Source organism: Patella vulgata, chromosome 5 (genome assembly GCF_932274485.2).
Source record: "Patella vulgata chromosome 5, xgPatVulg1.2, whole genome shotgun sequence".
Classification (NCBI taxonomy): Eukaryota; Metazoa; Mollusca; class Gastropoda; family Patellidae; genus Patella; species Patella vulgata.
In genome coordinates, this window is record NC_065883.2 from 43,518,288 (window position 1) to 43,533,946 (window position 15,659).

At 37.1% G+C, this 15,659-nt stretch overlaps 1 protein-coding gene across 8 annotated transcripts in view; it reads right to left on the bottom strand.

Moving 5' to 3' along the window:
• The window catches only part of LOC126820274 (CDAN1-interacting nuclease 1), a 214,832-nt gene that overhangs the window by 80,177 nt on the left and 118,996 nt on the right, over positions 1-15,659 (bottom strand). For all 8 annotated transcript variants that reach the window (XM_050548136.2, XM_050548139.2, XM_050548140.2 and 5 more), the window contains 2 exons: positions 2,894-2,951; positions 2,657-2,735 (listed from right to left, as the gene is read on the bottom strand). In XM_050548136.2, coding sequence (XP_050404093.1) covers positions 2,657-2,735; positions 2,894-2,951 — 137 coding nt within the window. The remainder of the gene's footprint in view (positions 1-2,656; positions 2,736-2,893; positions 2,952-15,659) is intronic.

Here is a 15,659-nt window from a genome sequence, read left to right on the forward strand (position 1 = left end):
CTGTAACACGCCCTGCAACAACATGTAAAGCCGTTCTTCCAGCAACAGTGATTCCTCCCCACACCATAACAGAACCACCCCCAAATCGATCATGTCTGATGACGTTAACGTCTTGGAAGCGCTCGTTTCGACGACGCCACACCCTCCTACGTCTGTCCAAAAAATCAACAGTAAACCTTGACTCATCTGAAAACATCACATTGCTCCAGCGTCGATTATCCCAGTGTTGACGATCCCTACACCAACGACGTCTTGCCTGAATGTGATGATCTCTCAAACAAGGGATCACGCGAGGACGTCGGGCGCGAAGGTGACCCCTATGCAGTCGATTCCGAATCGTCTGGCCACTCACTCTCACACCAGTGTCTGTTTGAAGACGAGCGCTGATCTGATTTGCTGTGATGACACGATTTCTCAAGGCCAAGGTACGGATAAATCGATCCTGGGCTTGAGTTGTCGCCCTTGGTCGACTTGAGCGTGGTCTGTCCTGTACAGATTGTGTATCACGGTATCTGGACCATAGCCTGCTTATGACAGACTGAGAAACATTCATCGTCCGCGCCACAACCGCCTGTGTAGTGCCGATCTGTAGCATGCCAAGGGCACGTAACCTTTCATTTTGGGTAAGCCAACGCATATCAAAATTTGTTTTCTGGTCACTAAAACAATTAAACTGATGTTTCCATCCTGGAATTCAATGCCACAATGACTGTAACATTCAAAGTCAGAGTCGTGCAAATCTTGGGTTGGACCCCCATGATGATCCCAAGCATCACCTGCATTCCATGCGGTAGCTATTGGTGCGTTTGGGCGTCACATGTAACTGGAAATGTTTCTTCTGTTAGGTTCTATAGTGACTTTTTTCGTAGTCATTTGCATATTTTAGTATCATGCCCCCAAAATCAAATATCCCCTACTTTTTTTGAATAGTATATAATAACCTTTTGCCTTGTTCATAAATCCTTACCTTTTTTAAAATTTAGTTCTTAATATGAAACTATCTAAATAAAATACTGCTTAAATCAATATGTGTTGTTACTGTCAATCAAGATGGCGGCTATCTACATATACAATATATAAAATAGGTCACGAGTCGATTGTTGCGGTTTGTTTTATTTCGAATTTAAAAGTTCAACACTTAATCATTTAAGTTGTAAAACCCTATAAAAATAAAGCTTATAAAAAGGTAGGGCCAACATGTAGATGGGTGAATTGAAAAGTGTGGTATTGCTAAGACTAGTTCCGGTTTTTTTTGAGTTATGAGTCTGAACAAATAGATCATAATGACCCAGTTATGGCCCTTGATTATATGAAAACGGGCCATAACTCACGGCGTAATTAACAGAAATTGCTGAAATTCAATAGGCTTCTTCGTTTCACTAATTTAAATGATGCATATCAATTTCAAACAGATCAGATGATAACTGTTAATCCAGGAAGTTATGGTCTTGCATGCGCGAATATCGACAGGAACTGAGATCTTTAGGTTATAAAATGGATACAAATTGTGACCTCTAGAGTGTCCACAAGCTAAAAACGTGATTTGTTGTACAATCAGGGGTCATAATCCATTCAGTTATTGTCCGATATAAGCGAATAACGAAAGGAACCAAGATCTTTGGGATATAAACATACATTTTAAGTTTCTTCAAAATCGGATCAAAACTGTGACCTCTAGAGGGTCCACAACCTTTGTATTACATACTTGTACACAAATTTGTGTAGAAGGAGCGGCAATTTTGTCGGCCAGTTTCGGAGCAATTTTTACGAAATTCGATTTCCATCATTATTAAGATGTAACACTGATATATTTAACTTTTTTTAAAATCAGATAAAAATTGTGACCTCTAGAGGAACCAGAAGCTAAAAATGTGATTTTTCGTACAATCAGAGGTAGTAATTATCAGAAATTGTTGAAAATCGAAAATTTTCCTCATCTGAACAAAGCACTATGCATCAATTTCAACTCATTCAGATGATAACTTTAGCCTCTAGAGTGTCATCCTCGGTATCCGCAGTGGCATATTTCCGTTCTACTCCACTAAACCCTGGTTCCATTCATGAGGTATTTACGAATTCAAATTATCTGCCCATGATGATTTCATTGGCCATGTACGTTGATTCTGCGAACCAATCAAAAAAACAGTTTACACACCAGTCATTGTTTAGGTTCTCCACAATACAGCAGCATGTGCGCTCAATTATGACTAAGTTTACAACAACTATTTGCCAATCTTAGTTGCAATCTTCCCTTCACCCACTCGCTTTCTTTTTATGAATTTTTTTTATTGGTCGATAAATATAGCTCAATTATCAAGGGTGGATAAGTTGACTATGTGTCTCCCCTTTAAATGGACCCAGGTGTTAGTGAAGTGGAAGTTCCACTGTGGAACAGAATGATATGACTTGGGATACCGAGGATGCTAGAGTGTCTACAACACAATATAACCACATTTCAATAAGGGGCATAGTGGTATTGCTAAAAGAAGCAGTTCAAAAAGGCAAGAGCCACTCTCGGGGGGTCTTTCTTTGGAATATTTGTTGATCAATGGCTATTCTAGTCTGTGAAGGAAATGACCTGCCCAGACAACATCTGTAAAGCCTGACAACCTACAGTCCAAGCAACTTTTATTTTGACTATGAAAAGCTTACATACTATTTTCTCCATCTCTGTGTGAAACTGCCAGATGTTTTTCTAGTATAATTCTAGCTAATAAAGCCAGTGACAAGTCTACCTAAAAAAGTTAGCAAACCAAGTATAAATGCTTAAATACTAGAGGAAGATTTGGATCATATTGCAATTTTCCATAGCAAACAAACTGTAAGAAAAATTGGTGGCGATTCAACAGTGATGATAATACACCACACAGAATGAACGTATGACAATATTTACCTCATCTGCCATATCTAAAAGTATGTGTTGGCGACCTTTAGAAACACCATCTTTGTATCTGAAATATAACAATATGGTTCAAATTTCTTTAATTCAAAAATGCACAACATTTCAACTATCATACAGATAGGTTGCCAGGCAACGAAACATACGCCCACAGCAGCTAAGTTGTCCGGGGAGTCAACAAGGGTTGTCGCATATTTTTTTTCCTTTAGGCAGAAATGAAAACATTTATAACACACTAAAATCTGATTACAAGTGTTCAACCCATTTGGTTTCAAGTTCTGCCCTATTCTAATATTTAGCATACAAAACATTTAATATCAGTTGCCATAATTATTGGAAATCGTTGAAAATTGATAGGCTTCTTCGTCTCATGACCTTAAATTTAAACACTGTATTAAATACAAGAGCATTGCTAACGCTGCAATATACATCCACATTCCTGCTTTGATTGATATGGTACTTTTTAAATTTTGCCAAATTTACAGACAAAATATTAACAAAAAAGTGGGCATGACACTGCCCCATGGGGTCGGGGCATGCACCAAAATAAATAGGTACTGTCTTTAAGGAATAAATATGCAAAGTTCCAAGATGATCCATTCAGAATTATAGCCTGTAGACGATAAATACAAAAATTAGTGTGGCTCTGTCTCTGGGGTTTAGATATGGAACAATATAAATAGGTACCACCCTGTTAATGAAATGATTGATATGCTCAATTTGAACAAAATCTGTTCATTATTGGAACCTATAGATTATTTACGGATAAAAACTTACAAAGATAGGTTGCCAGGCAACAAAACATACGCCCACAGCAGCGAAGTCGTCCGCGGGGTCGACAAGGGTTGTCGCATATTTATTCTTTTATAGGTAATTAGGGGAATTTAATAGACAATTTCATACAGATGACATTATAATTTTCGTCGTTTGAGGGTATACAAAGTTCTGAAGATAGGTTGCCAGGCAACGAAACATACGCCCACAGCAGCTAAATCGTCCGGGCAGTCAACAAGTGTTGTCGCATATTTTTACTTTTTTAGGTAATGAAACATTTATAATACCGGTACACTAAAATCTGATTAAGAGTAACAACTCATGATGTAATTATCAATCTGAAGTCAATCGGATGATAACTTTAGCCTCTAGAGCATCACAAGATCAAGGGCCATAACTTTGGCAGTAATTATCGGAAACCGTTGAAAATCAATTGGATTCTTTGTCTCATGACCTTAAACACTGTGTATAAATTTAAAGTCGATCGGATATTAACTTTAGCCTCTAGAGGGTCCACAAGATTTTTCAAAGTGATCAAGAGCCATAACTCTGGCAGTAATTATTGGAAATCGCTGAAAATCAATAGGCTTCTTCGTCTCATGACCTTAAACACTGTGTATAAATTCAAATTTAATCGGATATTAACTTTGACCTCTAGAGTGTCCACAAGACTTTTGGAAGTGATCAAGACCATAACTCTGGTAGTAATTATCGGAAATCGCTGAAAATCAATAGGATTCTTTGTCTCCTCGTGACCTTAAACACTCTGTATAAATTTAAAGTCAATCGGACATAAGCAATTGTGGTCGCCGGACCGCCGGACGTACAGGGGCGACTGTTAGTGTTATTTTATTGGTCTGTGTATTGGAAAAGGTCAAGGTCTTGTGAATAAATATGGCGGTCAAGATTAGTTGTTTTTAATATCTGGGTGGAAGTTTTCATGGTAGCAGAGCGTGAGAAAAAATGATAGTGCTTGTGTTGAGGTTATTTAATAGATGATAGAAGTGAACATTTAGTGAATTGAAGGAAATATTCCAGAACATTGTCCGCGGCGTTTTTTGTCGGGAAAACGAAGAGAACAAGACATTTAGTGAGTGATTTGTAAAGAATAGGCGATTATGGCGACTACAGAACTCCACCTGCGTTTACAGGCTTAAAACCCTATAACAGGTGGGTGGATGAAGTAAAAGTTTAGCAGACTGTTACTGAGCCCTTATTGGTACCTTAGACAGACATACTCCCCTTAAGAAGCGCACTGTTACCATCAGACCCTACAGTAAATGGTTCAATGATTCCCTTTTAACATTAAAACACCAATGTCGGAGTGCCGAAACCAGCTGGCGAAGGTCAGGTCTAGTAGTGCACCGTCAAATATACAAATGTAAACGTAACCAGTACTCATCTGAGTTAAGATCAATCAAGATTAAAAATATCTTCAAGATCTTATTACCACGCCTAGTAACTCTAAAACACTGTTTCAAACTTTCAACAACCTTACAAAAGACCCTTCTGGGGATAAGTACCCATCATGTTTTGACAAAGATACTCTACCAGAGATTTTATCTGACTTTTTTTATAAGTAAGATAAACAAAATCTGTGATCAGTTTCCCGATGAGACCGAACAACATATCTCCTTACTTGACAGTGTAGATGATTCAAACCGATTAACATTTAATCCAGTTTCTGTGATAAATCTCAAGAAAATTATTCGAAATGCTCCCACAAAATCATGCGATCTAGACGCTATACCAACATGGCTCTTAAAGATATGTTTACCACACCTGCTTCAGATATTATTCACTTTAATAAATGACTGCATCTCTAGCTGCCAGTTTCCGACTGCATTCAAAACAGCCCAGACTGTCTTAAAAACTACCGACCGGTATCAAATTTATCGTTTGTTTCGAAAGTCATCGAGAAAGTTATTGCTGAACAACTCAAAGAACATCTAACTCATGAGAATCTCTCAGAACCATTTCAGTCCGCATATCGAGACAATCATAGTTCTGAAAGTGCACTAGTCAGAGTGAGTAATGACTTATTGCGTGGTATGGACAACAAGTGTGTCATATTGTTTGTTTTACTTGATCTTTCTGCAGCAATCCACACTATTGATCATCATATTTTACTTCACAGGCTCAAATATAGGTTAAAATTATCTGACTCTGCTGTAAAGCTTATTCAGTCATACTTATCTAATCGCAATCAGATTGTATGTGCAGGCAATGCTAAATCAAATCCAGCCCAAGTAAAATTTGGTGTTCCCCAAGGATCGGTCTTGGGACCAATTCTGTTTACTATCTATACCTCTCCCCTTGGTGAAATCATCCGCAAAGACGGGGTGACTACCATCTTTTTGCAGATGACACTAAACTCTATCTAATAGGACCACAATGTGATATTCCAGACAGCAATTGGAACGCTGCATTGAGAGCATCAAAATATGGATGACTGCAAACTTTCTTAAACTGAACTCTGACAAAACAGAGTGCATGACCATTTGCTCAAAATCATATGTTTCATCAATAGATAGTCACCCCATTCATGTTGGAATTGATCACATCAGCCCTGTTCAATCTGCCAGAAATGTGGGTGTAATGTTTAACACTACCATGGATATGTCAAAACAAGTTGCAGTGGTATCAAAGGCATGTAACTTCCAGCTGTTCAACATTGGTCGTGTACGAAAATACTCAAATACTGATTTAACTAAACTGTTAGTGAACTCTTTAATCACATCTAGATTGGACTATTGTCCAGCTTCTTCTCTTCGCTCACTATAAAAGATACAAAACACTGCTGCACGTCTGATCACCAGAACAAGACTACGCAACCACATTACACCTGTGCTCAAATCCCTTCACTGGCTCCCCATAAACAGACGTATTCAATATAAGATAACCATCCATGGTTTAGCTCCTAACTACCCGAACAACTCGATCAACATCAAAACACGACCTTGTTATTCCAAAAACTTTGAAAGTGTCATGTGGTGATAGGGCATTTTCAGCGGCAGCACCCATCCAATGGAATAAACTCCCAGCAACATTAAAATAATCCAGAATTTTAGAATCCTTTAAATTATCCTTCAAGACTTACTTATTTAACTGTGAATACCAAACGTGACAGTGCAGCTCAGGGCCATCGAGTAGAACAGTTCTAGATGAGAGGCGCTATACAAATTCATTATTATTATTATTATTATTATTATTATTATTATTTTTAGCCTCCAAAACAAATTTTTTGTTGTAATGAGTTATATTTATTCTACTGTTAAAATCATGATATTTGATTCCAATAGACAGACAGTATAAATCAATACAATCAAATTGATATAAAAAAATGTTTCTAACACCTTCTGTTGCCGAGAAATAACCAATTTTGTCAACATAGCTTTTTACGAATTTTCGCATTTTAATTTCAGTTTATGGGTTCTGGGTTAACTGATTATTGCCTGATTTGTATAAAAGAAAAGCTCATATGCTCTGTGGTGCAAATTCTCAACTTTTTTCTGCCGTTAAGTTTTCTGTGGGCACCGGAAGTGACGTAATTTTGTCCAAAACTTCAATTTTGACGTGTCGAAAGGTCTTGTGAAAAGAAAATATTAATGTTTACAAATCCAAAAGATCAAGAAGAATGCTCCTACTAAAGATGTGAAATGTTTCGGCTTAGTTTTTTTTATTTCGGTTTTGTATTTGTGCCATTATGATTTAAAGGTGAAGAAAAGGTGTAAATATGAGCTATTTTATAAAAAATACATTGCATTCAGGCTTTTTATATTTTAAAATATTTCTTGACAACTTTCATATAAACCTGTAGCAAAAATCCCAACGAAGACTATGTATGTCAAAATTTATTTGTAATATTAGCAGATGCCGAGAAATAGACAACTTTTCATGAGTCACTTTTCACGTAATTTTGCCTGTAAAGGAGTTAATTAAATGAACAATGAACAAATAGAATGAACCCATGCGAACATATAGATATCGCAAAATGGTTTCTAACTTGTACGGTTGCAGAGAAATAGACGATTTACTACAAGTCACTTTTCAAGGTTTTTGGTCTATAAAAGTGTCAATTATTATTCGATTTTTATAAAATTTCATACCATGTGATGCCTTATGGCATTTCTGATTTCGTAGAACTAATTTAACATTTTCATTATCACCGAAAGTAATGTCATTTTGGCAAAAACTGTATTTTTAGCCTTCAAAACGATATATTTATCATTCGTTTAAAATTATATTTGATTCCAAGTGACATATAGATTGGATCAATACGATTGTTAGTCCGATCGTCAATGTAAATTCGTCGGCTTTTCGGGTAGAAATCATGGAATAAGCTTTATTTTGTAGGTTTTGATGTTTGATTACAAAAAACTAATGTTGACATTTTTTTTGAGTAGGTCTTAACAGTATGGGAGGCCATCATTTGAGGGTAGCCATTTTGCGATAATATTCCAAATTATTTTTTATTTTCACCTTATTTATAATGTTATCTACATATCAACTGTGGTTTGGCAATGTATTAATATTGGCGGCATTCATGACTATATCTCAGATTGTTTTCCATAATTTCATGATGATATTTCCAAGATGGCGCCCATTTTAAGCGGGAACATCGGTTGATGCGCTGATTTTGATTAAGTAGCAGTGTTTGGTGTCAATATATATGTTTTCGGGGTCACAGATTCCATTCCTGACATTTACAACCTTGTAAAATGATCACATGTTCATATACTCAGCATATTACCAAGATGGCGGGCATTTTGGGCGAGAAAATGAGACAATGTGCAGATTTTGATTAAGTGGTAGTGGTTGGTGTCAAAATATATGTTTAAGGGGGCGCAGAATCAATTTCTGACATTTACAACCTTGTAAAATGATCACATGTTCACACGATTAGTATATTTCCAATATTGCTGCCACTTGTGGTGGGAAAATCGGACGATGGGTTGATTTCGATTAAGTAGTTGTCATTGGTGACAATATATAATTTTTCGGGGAGGCAGATTCGATTTCTGTCATATACAACTAGGTGAAAATAATAAAATAAGTTGGAATATTATCGCAAAATGGCTACCCTCAAATAATGGCCTCCCATACTATGAAGACCTACTCAGAAAAAATGTCAACATTGGTTTTTTGTAATCAAACATCAAAACCTACAAAATAAAGCTTATTCCATGATTTCTACCCGAAAAGCCGACGGATTGGATAAAATAAAATAAAACCAAGTACGAACAATCCAAACCATTAGACAAAATTCGAAGTCCTAAAAAAAACGGTATAGGCAAAATAGTGTAACAAACCGAATCCGACTATGTATAGATGTCCACAAATTGCTTCTAGCGTGTTCCCTTGTCGACATCTAACCAATTTTGTCAGGATCCCTGTTAAAGATTTTTTTCCATTTTAATATCACATTAGATAGTCAGCTAAGTTAGAGGTAATTTAGAACTAATTTTGTCAGGATCACTTTTTTGACATATCTAACACATGGTAACCAATGTATAAAGGGAATTGATATTGCTGGATTTGGTTGATTCTGCATCCATTTTATAACACGTGTGCAATGCTAATGTGGAAATCTGTTTAACGGTTTTATTGGTACCGGAAGTGAAATGGGTTCACAGGTAACGTGTCACCAGAACTGACATACGTTCAATGGTAACATGGCACTGGTGAAACCCGTCATTACTGTATCGCAGTTCTAGTTCTTCTTATTTTTTTTTTCCACTTGAGTATATCTCAAAAACTACTTGTCAGATCGATTCAATGCCTTCGGTTTTCCCGAGAAAGTGGGTATGACTTAGAGATTAAAGCTATTTCGAACGTTCTGTGACAATGCGAAATGTCTGAAATCGCCGAAGTTGTCGTTTTTTTTAAATATTGCCGTAATATTAACATATGATACATTTTTACATAGACGTAAACAGCGGACATAGCTATGTTACTTTTGATTTTTGATTTTCGACGAATCTTGAAAGATATTAGACGCAAAATTTTGAAATTTTAAATTTTGACAAAAAACTTTTATATTAATGAATATTTTTTTTATGGCATTTTACTCAGGGTTTAAGGGTCGTCTGATTTGAGCAAAAACGTGAAATAAATTTGTCTAGATAATTTTTCTTGGCCGCTATTGGCTAATTCAGTTTGATGTTCTAGATTAATTATTTATTGCCCGATTTTTATAAAACAAAGTTCATATGCTCCACGGTACAAATTCCCAATTTTTTTATTGCCGGTAAAGTTTTCTATCGCCACCGGATTTGACAAAATGTTGCTAAAAACTCCGTTTTGGACGAGTCGGAACATCTTTTCGCTAGCAAATGTTAATTTTTGCAAATCTGATAGATCAAGAGAAATGCCCCTAAAAAGTGAGCAAAAAAATTTGGACTCGTTTTTTTTTCAATTTCGATTTTTGCATTTGCGCCATTTCGATTTAAAGGTGAAAAAAGGTGCAAAAATGAGCTATTTACAACCCATTCAGGCTTTTAATATTTTAAAATATTTCTTCGTAACTTTCATTAATCTATACGAAGAGAATCTATATTAAAATTAGTTTGTAATATGAGCAGTTGCCGAGAAATGGTTAACTTTGCACGAGTCACTTTTTACGCTATTCTGTCTGTAAAAGAGTCAATTATTATTGGATTTTCATAATAGTGACACCATTGATGCGTAATGTCAATTGCGACTAGTTCAAACCAATTTAACATTTTCAACGTCACCGGAAATGATGTAATTTAGGCAAAAACGGTATTTTTAGCCGTCGAAACAAATAATTAATCAAATGAGTCGTATTTGCTGTTTGTATAAAATTTTAACATTTGATTGCAATCAACTAATAGAATGAACCTATACGATCATATAGATATCACAAAATGGTTTCTAACTTGTTCTGTAGCAGAAAATTGGCAATTTTCAACAGGTCACTTTTCAAGGTTTTTGGTCCATAAAAGTGTCAATTATTATTCGATTTTTATAAAATTTTCGTTGTGTGATACCTTATTCCATTTACGATTTCATACAAGTAATTTAAGATTTTCATTATCACCTGAAGTAACGTCATTTTGACAAAAACTGTATTTTTAGCCTCTTAAAGAAATACTTGTTTGAAGTAAGCGATATTCATTATTCGTATAAAATTATGATATTTGAGTCCTATGGACAAAAAGTATAAATCAATACAATCATATTGATATCACAAAATTGTTTCTAACATCTTCCCTTGCCGAGAAATAACCAATTTTGTCAGGATCACTTTTTAAGATTTTTCGCATTTTAATTTCAGTTTATAGGTTCTGGGTTAATTACTTATTGCCTGATTTGTGTACAAGAAAAGCCCATACGCTCCGTGGTGCAAATTCTCAACTTTTTTCTACCAATAAAAGTTTCTGTCGGAACCAGAAGTGACCTAGTTTTGCCAAAACATCAATTTTGATGTGTCAAAAGGTCTTTTAAAAAGCAAATATTAATGTTTACAAATCGAATAAACCAAGATGAATGCTCCTACGAAAGACTCAAATTATGTCTTGCTTAGTTATTTTTTTATTTCGGTTTTGCATTTGCGCCATTTTGGGGGTGTGGGGGATGTCCAAATGGTTAGCACGTGCGCGCTGTATCATAAGGCCTGTCATTGAGTCAACTGGCGTGGTTTTGAATCCCCGGTTGTACGTGACAAGGAGTTGGGTCGCCTGTCCAACCTCGTGGGTTTTCTCCGGGTCCTCCGGTTTCCTCCCACTGCTAAAGACCCCTACGCGCAAGCGAATTATTGAAATGAAATTAAACCATATGTTAGCCCCGAAATGACCTAGTTTGTGTCGAACAGATCGGATGATAACTGTTGTCATTAGAGAGTTCACAAGATTCAACAAAGTGAAACAAGGGCCATAACTCTAGATGTAATTAACGGAAGGTGCTGAAATCAATAGGCTTCTCTGTTTTACTAATTTAATAGATGCATATAAATTTCATACAGATCGGTTGATAACTGTTGTCGTTACAGCGTTCACAAGGTGAAACAAAGTGAAACAAGGGCCATAACTCCAGAAGAAATTAACGGAAGTTATTGAAATTAAATAGGGTTCTTCATCTCACTAATGCAAACAACATATCAATTTCAAAACAATCAGATGATAAAATGTAGTCTGTAGAGTGTTCACAAGAAATTGTGGACGATGGACGGACGGACGGATGTACGGACGGACAGGGCGACGGCAATATACGACCACATTTCCATATGGGCATATAAAAAGAGTAAACATGAGTTATTTACAATGCATTCAGGCTTTTCATATTTTAAAATATTTCTTGACAACTTTCATGAACCTGTAGCATTAATCCATACGATGACAATGTATGTCAAAATTAGTTTGTAATGTAATTAGTTTGTCGAGAAATAGGCAATTTTGCATGAGTCACTTTTCAAGTTATTTTACCTGTAAACGAATTAATTATTAACTAATTTTCTATTTTTTTTCACCGTGTGATGTCTAATGCCATTTTGGACTGTGTGGAACCAATTTTACATTTTCAGTGTCACCGGAAATGGCGTCATATGGGCAAAAACTGTATTCTTAGCCTTCAAAACAAATATTTTTATTTAACACTGTGTCAGATTATTAATTTGTTTTTAATTATGATTTTTGCTTCCAATCAATAAATAGACTGAACCCATGCAATCAGCGAGCACCTAAAAATCCCCCCCCCCCCCCCGAGCGATTTTAAGGTAATTTAACCCCTACGCACCTGTTCAACGTGTGCAACGGGCATCACGATTAACTCCCCCCGTAAAAACGGGCCCTATTGCACTTTCGCACCTCTACCAGTTCCCATTGTCGTAGAGATCAATGACTTTTTATTTTACCGATCTTTTAATTTCTAACGGGAGAGAAGTTCAGCCGTTCGTCACCATTTTGTTTGTTGACGATTTAGACTCGAATAACAAGACACTAAGACGGATTCCGACACACTGCGCTAGATGCTTAACACTGCAGTTCATAAAATTTAATAATTATTTTCATATATTTTAACTTTTGCGCTAAGCAACCAATATCCATAAAATATTATTAGGCGTTAACCAGTTGGATTGACCGTTATGTGTGAATATAGCCGTGACCTTGGCGCTGACTTCAAATTTTGCATCAAGCTCGGGACCTCCGCCCTTTGTGCTGCGCCTCTATTTCTTGCTGTATTATCGAGGTTAATGTCCGGGGTGAAAGCAGAGAATTCAAAATTTTCAAAATCAGTTTTTGGACATTCGACTTTCACTCCGCTGTCCGGACAAAATTTCCATCATTAGCACACTGTATGGCGTATGCCCATCTTCATTAACCCAGTCGGAGCAGACGCCATTTCATTTCTTTTCATTTATATACTATATACAGCGTTATCAAGAACCCCTGGTACTTTCGTACAATATGACTTATTGCAGACATATAGAGGCTGAACTGTGTAACGCTATGAAAATATTAAAAATTTTCCTCTCCTCCTTAGAATATTAAGTAACTGTTGTTTGACACCTGTTAATACGCATGTTTTGGTAAATGTAATTCATAGTGGAATGACTTTACAATAATATAAGCATTGCGTATTAAAATTTGTGTTTATAATAAATATTATAAATATCAATTATTACCCAAAACCCTCATTTCGGTGCAGACCGCGCCGTTTGTTTTTATCGTAGTCATTACGTTATACTATAACCAACGTTAATAAATATCATACCTCCCCCCCCCCACCCAACCCAATAGTAGATATTACTATATTCTATAGCGAACGTTAATAAATATTATACCACTGCCCCAATCTCGCTGTAAACTGCAGTTTCGTTCTATCGTAGTGATTGCGTTATTCTGCAACCAACGTTAATATAATTATACCCCACCCCTCCCCTTTATTGGTTATCTGACTGACTTATTGTAGGCCTACACGAATTTGAGGATAAAATTGTTTAAAATGTATAAATTCTATTAAACCATATTGGATTATATACACCCACATTAAACTATTTTAATAATCTAAACACGGACCCTCTGCGTTTCACCGTTTTCTGACCAAGCAGTGTGTGAAAGAACCTAGGAAAGGTCGGTGGTCCTAGCCACGGTGGTGGCGTATAAAATTTTGTATGAGGTGAAGGTCGTAAGTCAAGGTCAAATGTCCAAAAACTGACTTTGAAAAGTTCGAGTTCAGTTTTCTGTAACATGACCTTGACCCACGACTTTGACTCAGTTATCTTTTCTGAAGGACGTCGTCTCTGCTTTCGCCTTGAGCATTAACTTTGATAATACAGTAAGAAATAAGGCCAGGACAAGCATAAACGCAAAGGCCCCGAGATGGAGGGGAAGTTTGGACTCAAGGTCAAAGTCATGGTCACTTGGCGTTGACTAGTGGAGGTCACCACGACCTTTCACATTGACCACTCACATTGACTTCTTTTCGGACACGGGCCCTCTGCGTTTGACCGTTTTCTGACCGAGCAGTGTGCGACAGGACCAAGGTAAACGTTCATGGTTCAAGCCAAGATGATGGCCTTTGAAAATGGTTACAGGGTCAAGGTCGTAAGTAAAGGTCAAATGTCTCAAAACTGACTTTGAAAAGTTTGAGTTCAGTTTTCTATAACATGACCATGACCCACGACTTTGACCCATTTATCTTTTCTGAAGGACGTCGTCCCTGCTTTCACATCGAGCATTATTTTTTATAATACAGCAAGAAATAGGGGCGCAGCACTTATAAGCACTAAGGCCCCAAGATGGATGGGAAGTTTTGACTCAAGGTCAAAGTCAAGGTCACGGTTGGTTAGTGTTGACTAGTGGAGGTCACCACGACCTTTCATATTGACCGGGCAAATTGATCTCCTTTCGAACACGGGCCCTCTGCGTTTGACCGTTTTCTGACTGAGCAGTGTGCGACAGGACCAAGGTAAACGTCGATGGTTCAAGCCAAGATGATGGCCTTTTGAAATGGTTACGGGGTCAAGGTCGTAAGTCAAGGTCAAATGTCCCAAAACTGACATTGAAAAGTTTGAGTTCAGTTTTCTGCAACATGACCTTGACCCACGACTTTAGCCCATTTACCTTTTCTGAAGGACATCGTCTCTGCTTTCACCTTGTTAATACAGTAAAAAATAGGGCCGCGGCAAGCATAAACGCAAAGGCCCGAGATCGATGGGAGGTTTGGACTCAAGGTCAAAGTCAAGGTCACGCTTGGTTAGCGTTGACTATTGGAGGTCACCACGACCTTTCATACTGACCACGCCCATTGACTTCCTTTCGAACACGGGCCCTCTGCGTTTGACCGTTTTCTGACCGAGCAGTGTGCGACTGGGCCAAGGTAAACGTCGACGGTTCAAGCCACGATGATGGCCTATTAAAATGGTTACGGGGTGAAGGTCGTAAGTCAAGGTCAAATGTCCCAAAACTGTGTTTGAAAAGTTTGCGTTCAGTTTTCTGCAACATGACCTTGTCCTACGACTTTGACCAAATCAACTTTTCTTAAGGGCATTTTCTCTGCTTTTACTCCGGACATTAACCTCGATAATACAGCAAGAAATAGGGGCGCAGCACTTATAAGCGCAAAGGTCCCGAACTTGATGGAAAATTTGAAGTCAGGGTTAGCGTCAAGGTCACGGGGATATTCAGACATAAAGGCCAATCCATCTGGTCAACGCCAAATAATATTTTATAGAAATTGGTGGCTTAGCGCACAATTTAAAATATACGAAAATTATTATTAAATTTTATGAACTGCAGTGTTAGCCCCCTGACAATTTCAAGTCTCTACGACAACGGGAACAGGTAGAGATGCGAAAGTTCTTTCTGTAGTAAAATTTAACAGTCTCCCTTGTGTCTATAATGGACTGGGCCAGTTTTAATAGTGGACTGGACCGATGCATTACTTTTAGAAGTTATAAAAGGCCAAATTCACATGCACATGCTCTCTCACTCTTATTAGCACATTCTACTACCCTATGCTT